We start from the raw sequence: 10,147 nt of genomic DNA, 5'->3' as shown, positions 1-10,147 counted from the left end.
GTCGCTTTGCCTTCCCTCCTCTCTTCCGAACCTCTCCTTTCCACTTTGAAGGGTCGCTTTGCCTTCCCTCCTTCTCTTCTGAACCTCTCCTTTCCACTTTGAAGGGTCGCTTGCCTTCCCTCCTTCTCTTCTGAACTTCTCCTTTCCACTTTGAAGGGTCACTTTGCCTTCCCTCCATCTCTTCCGAACCTCTCCTTTCCACTTTTAAGGGTCGCTTTGCCTTCCCTCGTTCTCTTCCGAACCTCTCCTTTCCACTTTGAAGGGTCGCTTTGCCTTCCCTCCTTCTCTTCTGAACTTCTCCTTTTCCACTTTGAAGGGCACTTTCTTTTCTTGGCTGGCTCCTTCTTCTCCCCCTCGGTTGTGCAGCTACAGGGCTGGAAAATAAAAAGAAATATTGATTTCTACATTATATGGCACGAAAAGCTCACTGAGATGATACACTAACTGTATGACAGAGGTGCTTATAGGACTTAAAACAGAATGTCATTTACAGACACACACACACACACACACACACACACACACACACACACACACACACACACACACACACACACACACACACACACACACACACACACACACACACACACACACACACACACACACACACACACACACACACACACACACACACACGAGAGAGAGAGAGCAATGCATGGGAGGATGCTACTGTTGCCTGACCTGTTGATTTAGCTAATATTAGTTAGCTACATAGTTGACACTGCAGCTAGCTAGTTTATCTTGTGGCAACCTAATGTGATGGCTAGTTAGCTATCGCCACACACATCTGATTAATCTGTTCACTCTTTATGCCAATGACAAGGTGGCTAGTTAGCCATCAAACTTTTTATGTCAGATTCTGGGTTAGCCAAAGCTAGCTACCTACCTAGCCATTTGATACACAATTTCAATGGCAGAATTAAGGTCAACTCACCCCATTCCGTACAAATATGCGCAACCGCAACATCCAAACAAGGCTACAAAGAAAACTAATGGGATTGTAGCGACTGTGTTGACGTCAAAATCGGGGTGTGAACTAGGTTTCTATTCAAGCGTTGATCGACATGGTAATGGCTCTGCAGTATTGGAGAAAAGTTGAGAAAATGGACCCTCCGTGACATCGTAAGGACATTAATAAGGGCATACTTTTATGATGGTTGAATATCAACTCAATAGATAATGTATTTTCAGGCTTGCAAAAACAACTAGTTTCTATTCCTCTAGATCCTGTTTTCTCTCAGTCTCCATGTCTTGCTCAGACCGGACAAGTTTTAGGTGGGGTGCAATGGATTATGGTCATTGTAGTTAATTACCACATTTTCTGCACTAAACTATGTAGAATATTGGCATGTTGGAAACTACAACTTCAGGCTTGATCTGATGTATCTCTACAGAAACTGCGCATCATACTCACACACAAAAAAAAAAAATAGAATTCAAGTAATTGAACCAACTTTGGTCAATTAGTTGTTTAAAAAACTAAAAATAACCGACATTTTGGTTAATCACTCAGCACAACTAACGATAAATATATCAACCCCCTACAAATAGTCAATTTATTATAATCCACATAAGAAATCACACAAAACTTGCTGTTGACTGCACGCAGTCTACATAGGCTATTTGAACTGACACCCAGTAGACCTGCAGTCTAAATGATTGTATAGCCTACAAACACTGCTTCCAGCTGCCCCTTGGTGTCGATTGTAAATATTAAATAGATATTCAAATTATTTTCCTCCTGCGACGAAATGTTTCATATTAAGATCCGACATCTGTACATATAAGTAGGAGAGTGAATCATTTTTTGTTGTAAAACCAGGCTGGCTAACATACTGACATTTTTAAACCATTATGTGTCGTCAAGCCCTCCACGTGTAAATATTTTACCACCTAAATATAAATATGTTGTGGGCTGAGGTACACACAGTATAAATGCTAATTAGTTACATGATGTGCTACACTATATCTCCTGATTTAACTACAGTTATGCTGTTTTGGTGCTATTTTTATTTTTTACATTTAAGATTATGTAACACATGTTCATATGTTCATTATGTAACACATGTTCACATGTTCATTATGTAACACATGTTCACATGTTCATTATGTAACACATGTTCACATGTTCATTATGTAACACATGTTCACATGTTCATTATGTAACACATGTTCACATGTTCATTATGTAACACATGTTCACATGTTCATTATGTAACACATGTTCCATCATATGTAACACATGTTCATATGTTCATTATGTAACTCACATGTTCATTATGTAACACATGTTCATTATGTAACACATGTTCACATGTTCATTATGTAACACATGTTCATATGTTCATTATGTAACACATGTTCATTATGTAACACATGTTCATCTATGTAACACATGTTCATTATGTAACACATGTTCATATGCTTTCATGTATTTTATGATAGACAAGTGTCCGTCTTTTCCAATCCTTTCAAGTAACAGTCTACACACCCGTGTACAGTCTTCACATTTTTTTCTGCCTTAAAATTAAAGATGGAAAAGCTGGACTATCCAAATGAAGTGTGACCCTTAGTGGCATTTACAGCTGTGGATCATTTTTAACGAGATTCTACCAACCTTCCATATCTCTTAGAGCAGTGGTCACCAACCTTTTCTGATTTTTTATTAAAGTAAAACAAATGTAAGCCTATGCAACATTAACCAATTAAAAACAGTACTGTAGCAATGAGATTTGTGCAGCAAGCTATAGGCCCACAACAATATCACTGAATACTGGCTTTGCTTGAATTTACCTGCCAACGTTTTGTTGTTCGGGACATTAAAAAAATATATATTTCAAAATTTGAGGTAGGCTATATGATCACACCGGTAATAGATCCATTGTTGTATTACTTGTGAGTCACAGCTGAATGAGCATACATTTAAATAATTAGATTTTTATTTTACTGGGCTGGTGGTGCCTGCATCTGATGGCCAGTCTCAGCGTAGGGAGAGAGCAGCAGACTGAGGGTCCGTACTCAGCAGCGTCCGTCTCAACGTCCTCCGCTCTCTTTCCTCCACAGACTGACCAGCTGATGGCGAGGAAATAGGACTAGAAATGCCTTGGAGATCGACGATCATGATCGACTGGTTGGGGACCATTGTCTTAGGGCACCATGTATATCCTTTGTTTTTGTCACAGTTTGCTCTCTGCACACCTTCTGCACACATTGATCTCTGCACACATTGATCTCTGCACACAGTTGCTCTCTGCACACATTGCTCTCTGCACACAGATGCTCTCTGCACATATTTGCTCTCTGCACACATTTGCTCTCTGCACACAGTTGCTCTCTGCACACATTTGCTCTCTGCCACAGTTGCTTTCTGCACACATTGCTCTCTGCACACAGTTGCTCACTGCACACAGTTGCTCTCTGCACACAGTTGCTCTCTGCACACAGTTGCTCTCTGCACCCTCTGCACACAGTTGCTCTCTGCACACAGTTGCTCTCTGCACACAGTTGCTCTCTGCACACCCTCTGCACACAGCTGTTGCTCTCTGCACACAGTTCTTCTCTGCACACAGGCTGCTCTCTGCACACAGTTGCTCTCTGCACACCCTCTGCACACAGCATTGCTCTCTGCACACAGTTCTTTCTCTGCACACAGTTGCTCTCTGCACACAGTTGCTCTCTGCACACAGCTGCTTCCTCCTGCACACCCTCTGCACACGTTGCTCTCTGCACACAGTTGCTCTCTGCACACAGTTGCTCTCTGCACATATTTGCTCTCTGCACACAGTTGCTCTCTGCACACAGTTGCTCTCTGCACACAGCGTTGCTCTCTGCACACAGTTGCTCTCTGCACACATTGCTCTCTGCACACAGTTGCTCTCTGCACACAGTGCCGCTCTCTGCACACAGTTGCTCTCTGCACACATTGCTCTCTGCACACCTTGCTCTCTGCACACAGTTGCTCTCTGCACACATTGCTCCCTGCACACAGTTGCTCTCTGCACACATTGCTCTCTGCACACATTGCTCTCTGCACACATTGCTCTCTGCACACAGTTGCTCTCTGCACACATTGCTCTCTCGCACACATTGCTCTCTGCACTTTAGTTGCTCTCTGCACACAGTTGCTCTCTGCACACATTGCTCTCTGCACACATTGCTCTCTGCACACAGACACCCTCGAAGAATCGTTACCCATCACAAAAGCTGCGGCCCTTGCAGGGCAAGGGAAACAACTACTTCAAGGTCTCAGAGCGAGTGACGTCACCGATTGAAATGCTATTAGCGCGCACGCCGCTAACTAGCTAGCCATTTCACACCGGTACATTCATCCCCCTTTGACCCCCCTCCTTTTCCGCAACAACCAGCGATCTGGGTCAACAGCATCAATGCAACAGTACAGCTTCCATCCCTCTCCTCACCCTTCACCTGGGCCTCGACCCCAGGGACCCTCTGCACACAACGATGACAGCCGCCCTCGAAGCATCGTTCCCCATCGCTCCACAAAAGCCGCAACCTTTGAAACAACTACTTCAAGGTCTCAGAGCGATTGATGTCTAGGTCCAAAAGCTCCTTAACAGCTTCTACCCTCAAGCCATAAGACTGCTGAACAATTAATCAAATGACCACCCAGACTATTTGCATTGACCCCCCTCTGTTTTTACACTGCTGCGATTTGTTATTTTTTTTTAAATCTATGCATAGTCACTTTACCTCTACCTACATGTACAAATTACCTCGACTAACCTGCACATTGCCTCGGTATCGGTACCTCCCTCCTGTATATAGCCTCCACACTGACTCGGGTACCGGCAGGCCCCCTGTATATAGCCTCCACATTGACTCTGTACCTGTACCCCTGTATATAGTGTCAAGGACCCGGATTTACGAACCTGGGCCTCCGGAGAGTGAGAAACAGCCACTTAACCAACTGAGCCACGAATAGTCAGCAGAACCCAGAAGATGAGGCAGACACAGCAGTACTTAAGACGGTGTATTTAATAAAGTAAAAAGGAGAAGTCCTTCAATACAAAAATGGTAAATCCAAAAGGTGGTAGGAATAGCACAAAAAAGCCTTAAGAGATACTCAAAAACAAAAACAGAATTCCACAAGAGCATCCACCGGAATCGACAAGAATACACAGAACACTAGGGCTGGGTGCTAACATACAAACACAGAGCACAGAACTGAGGGAAACTAAGGGTTTAAATACAATCAGGGGAAACGAGGCACAGGTGCAAATAATAATGGGGAACAAGGAAAAAACATAAGGTCAAAAAGCACAATGGGGGCATCTAGTGACCAAAACCCGGAACAACCCTGGCCAAATCCTGACAGAATCCCCCTAGGAACGGCTCCTGACGTTCCTACCAGCTCTCTCAGGGTGGAGGGCCCTGAACTGACGAATGAGGTCAGGGTCCAGGATGTCTTTGGCAGGAACCCAGGAGCGCTCCTCGGGACCGTAGCCTTCCCAGTCCACCAGATACTGCCAGGACCGCTGCACCCGGCGGGAATCCAGTATCCGATGGACGGTATAAGCCGGCTGGCCTCCAATGACACGAGGCGGAGGGGGAGGTCTGTCTGCCGGGACAAGGGGAGAAAAACAACAGGTTTTAACAATGAAATGTGAAATGTGGGATTAATCTTAAGGGATCTGGGTAAGTGTAGGCGATAAGAAACTGAGTTAACTCTCCTGGCAACCTTGAAGGGACCAATGTATTTTTGGGACAGCTTGCGAGACTCCACCCGTAGAGGTAAGTCTCTTGTGGAGAGCCAGACTCTCTGGCCGGGGCGCAGGGTAGGCCCGGGACGGCGACGTCTGTTGGCTTGTTGTTGGTACCTCTGTGAGGAACGCATAAGATTAAGACGGGTCTTCCTCCACATAAGCCGACAGCGTCTGACGAACTTCAAGGCTGAAGGAACTCTGACTTCTGCCTCCTGGTCACGGGAACAATGGAGGAGCATAGCCAAACTGACACTCGTGCGGGGACATACCAGTGGAGGAGGAGCGCAAGGTGTTGTGCGCGTATTCGGCCCAAACAATAAAGGATGACCATGTGGACGGGTTGTCACGAGTCATACATCGGAGGGTGGTTTCCAGCTCTTGATTCATCCTCTCTGTTTGGCCGTTGGACTCCGGATGGTACCCTGAAGATAGACTGGCAGAAGCCCCCATGAGTTGGCAGAAGGCCTTCCAAAACCTTGAGGCGAACTGGGGACCTCTGTCAGAAACCATATCTTGAGGAATGCCGAAGACTCGGAACACATGATTAATTACCAACTCAGCCGTTTCCTTGGCAGAAGGTAACTTAGTCAGAGGGACGAACCTGGCCGCCTTTGAAAACCTGTCGATTATGACTAGGATAGTAGTAATGCCATGGGATGGAGGAAGTCCAGTAATAAAGTCCAATGAGATATGGGACCAGGGTCTGTGGGGAACAGGTAAAGGGTGAAGGAGTCCTTGAGGGGCGGAGGTGAGAAGATTTGCCCTGGCAGCACAGGGACAGGCATTGGCCGAAAGTGGCAACGTCTTCTCTTATGGTAGGCCACCAGAACTTACGCTGGATGAACTCCAAGGTGCGACCTACGCCCGGATGACAGGTGAGGCGAGAGGAGTGCCCCCACAGAAGGACCTGAGTCCTCACTGCCTTGGGGACAAACAACCGATTGGCAGGACCTCCTTTCGGGTCCGGTTCGCTAGCTTGAGCACGTCTCACGGTATCCTCAACTTGCCACGAGATCGGAGCCACAATCTTAGCAGCAGGAAGGACAGGCATGTCCGTGTCATCTCGAATGGCAGGAGCGTAGACTCGGGACAGGGCATCCGGTTTGAGATTCTTCGACCCGGGCCGATAGGTGAGGATAAACTGGAATCGATTGAAGAAAAGAGACCATCTAGCTTGTCTAGAGTTCAACCGCTTCGCCTGCTGGATATACTCCAGATTTTTGTGGTCCGTAAGCACTTGAAACGGGTGAGAAGCCCCCTCGAGCCAGTGTCTCCATTCCTTCAATGCCATCTTAACCGCTAGGAGTTCACGATCCCCCACATCGTAGTTCCTCTCAGTCGGGGTAAGCCGGTGTGAGAAGAAAGCGCACGGATGAAGCTTCTTGTCTTCACCCCTCTGAGACAGGACAGCTCCAACACCAACCTCTGATGCGTCTACCTCCACCACAAATGGTTAATCCGTAGTCAGTAGTATCAGCATGGGAGCAGAGAGAACGCGCTGCTTGAGTCCTTGGAAGGCCGTCTCAGCTTCTCTTCCCCACAAAAACCTTGCATTGCCACCCTTGGTTAAAGCTGAGAGGGCTGCCACCAAGCTGAAGTTCTTGATGAACTTGCGGTAAAAGTTGTGAAGCCCAGGAAACCTGAACTTCCTTAACGGATTTGGGGTGGGCCAATCCGCTACCGCCCTACCTTCCTGGGGTCCATTTTGGACTCGACCGGGTTCCACTACAAATCCCAGGAATTGTACTCGGGATGAATGGAATTCACATTTTTCCGGCTTAACGTACAGATGGCTGTCCAGGAGCGTTTGAGTACTTGTCTGACATGCTTAGTGTGTTCTTGAAGGAGCTCGAAAAGATGAGGATGTCATCCAAGTAACAAACAAATATGTTAAGCATATCCCTAAGCACATCGTTTATGAGCGCTTGGAACACCGCTGGGGGCGTTGGTCCAGGCCGAAGGGCATCACCAAGTATTCATAGTGACCAGTAGGCGTGTTGAAAGCGGTCTTCCACTCGTCACCAGGTCTGTCCGCACAAGATGGTATGCGTTCCGCGGTCAAGCAGGAAACAACTGCTTCCTGGAGCAGCTCGAAGGCTGTGGCCATAAGGGTAGCGGAGTAACGGTTACGGACGGTTATGGCATTGAGTCCCCGGTAGTCGATGCAGGACGTAATCCACCGTCTTTCTTAGCCACAAAGAAAAACCCTGCTCCCGCAGGGGGTGAGGTGGATGGACGCATGAGGCCTGCTTCCAGGCGTCCTTGATGTAGGTATCCATAGCAGCTCGTTCGGGTGGAGATAGGGAAAAGATCCGACCCCTGGGGGGAGCAAGTGCCCGGAAACAGGTCGATGGGGCAATCGTAAGGTCTATGGAGTGGTAGCATGGTGGCCCTCTGTTTGCTAAACACCAGTTTGAGGTCATGGTAACACTCGGGAACTCGGGTCAGGTCGATGGATTCTAAAGACTCGGGAGTAGAACTCGGGGAATTCTGGAAAATACAAGTAGCTTGGCACGTAGGACCCCACTGCTTGATAGTGCCCACAGACCAGTCGATGTGAGGGTTATGGCTGTGAAGCCAGGGGTATCCAAGGACGAGAGGGAACTCGGAACAGGAGATCAAATGAAAGTTCATCAATTCCTGGTGTTGTGAAACTGAAAGTCGCAAGGAGGTAGTGACATGAGTGACAAGTCCAGATCCCAAAGGGCTTCCATCCAATGTAGTGACCCTCATGGGTTCACTTAGAGGTTCAGAGGGAACGCCATTCTCCTTCGCCCAGACACCATCCATGAAGTTACCTGCGGCTCCAGAGTCTACCAAGGCTTGAAGGTGAAGCTTGTGGTTGTCCCAGGAGAGGGTGACTGGAATGAGCAGACGGGAGTTGGACGGATGGGAGGAGGTTATGTTTCCCGTTACAGTTCCCCCGGTCTGTACGGGACAGAGCGTTTCCCTGGAGCCCGGGACACGTGGAACGGAAATGGCCCGGTTTGCCGCAATATAGACAGCGTCGCTCCCTCATCCGGCGGTCTCTCTCAGCCTGGGAGATGCGTCCAATCTGCATGGGTTCCGATGGAGCCAGCGAGGATAAAGGTGGGGACTCGGAGCTGGGACTGATAGGGGCTAGAGGTCTACGGTTGAGTTCTCTCTCTCTCAGACGCTGGTCAATGCGTGAGGCCAACTTGATCAGGGACTCGAGATTGTCCGGTGGTTCCCGAGTGGCCAGTTCATCTTGGATAGTGTCGGAAAGGCCTTTCAGAAAGCACACCGTGAGCGCCTCGTTGTTCCAGCCACTTGCTGCTGCCACCGTGCGGAACTGGATGGCATAGTCCGTCACGCTGCGCCAACCTTGGTGGAGAGTCAGGAGCTGTTTGGCTGAGTCAGAATCACTGCTTGGGCCTTGAAACACTCGTTTGAATTCCTCAGCAAAGGCAGAGTAGCTGGCACAGCAGGAACTATGGGCATCCCACACAGCAGTAGCCCAGGCCAGGGCTTTTTCCGACAGCAGGGTGATGATATAAGCGATCTTAGACCGGTCGGTGGGAAACGACGAGGGTTGTAGCTCAAAGGAGAGAGAACATTGGGTGAGAAACCCTTTACAAGCACTTGGATCACCTGAGAACCGTTGGGGAGGTGGAAGACGAGGTTCAGCCAGGGGTTAACTGCCATGGGTACGTGAATCTGAGGTACTGGGACGGGAACTGTTGCCGGGGTAAGACGATCAGATATTTGCTTAATGGAAGTCAGCATCTCCGACAGAAGATGAGAATGTCTAGCCATTAAGGCCTCTTGCTGAACCAGGGCGGCTTCGTGGCGTTGGACAGTCTCCTGGTGGTGGGACAGCATGGCAAAAGGTCCTGGGAACTGGCTGCCTCTGGGTTCATTTATGGCTCTGTGTTTCTGTCAGGACCCGGTTACGAACCTGGGTCTCCGGAGTGAGAAACAGTCACTTAACCAACTGAGCCACGAATAGTCAGCAGAACCCAGAAGATGAGGCAGACACAGCAGTACTTAAGACGGTGTATTTAATAAAGTAAAAAGGAGAAGTCCTTCAATACAAAAATGGTAAATCCAAAAGGTGGTAGGAATAGCACAAAAAGCCTTAAGAGATACTCAAAAACAAAAACAGAATTCCACAAGAGCATCCACCGGAATCGACAAGAATACACAGAACACTAGGGCTGGGTGCTAACATACAAACACAGAGCACAGAACTGAGGGAAACTAAGGGTTTAAATACAATCAGGGGTAAACGAGGCACAGGTGCAAATAATAATGGGGAACAAGGGAAAAACATGAGGTCAAAAAGCACAATAGGGGCATCTAGTGACCAAAACCCGGAACAACCCCTGGCCAAATCCTGACATATAGCCTCCACATTGACTCTGTACCTGTACCCCTGGATATAGCCTCCACATTGACTC

General features: G+C 47.9%; 1 protein-coding gene across 1 annotated transcript; it reads right to left on the bottom strand.

Moving 5' to 3' along the window:
• Nucleotides 1-3,201: 3,201 nt before the first annotated feature.
• LOC135538522 (keratin-associated protein 4-11-like) lies at nt 3,202-3,975 on the bottom strand (the record flags this gene model as incomplete). Its single annotated transcript, XM_064964411.1, has 1 exon — nt 3,202-3,975. A coding segment is annotated over exon 1 (774 nt), but the record flags the coding sequence as incomplete, so codon positions are not given.
• Between the last annotated feature and the right edge of the window lie 6,172 nt (nt 3,976-10,147).

Source organism: Oncorhynchus masou, unplaced genomic scaffold (assembly GCF_036934945.1).
Source record: "Oncorhynchus masou masou isolate Uvic2021 unplaced genomic scaffold, UVic_Omas_1.1 unplaced_scaffold_9774, whole genome shotgun sequence".
NCBI classification, from domain to species: Eukaryota; Metazoa; Chordata; class Actinopteri; order Salmoniformes; family Salmonidae; genus Oncorhynchus; species Oncorhynchus masou.
This window is presented reverse-complemented; position numbering and strand designations above follow the sequence as displayed.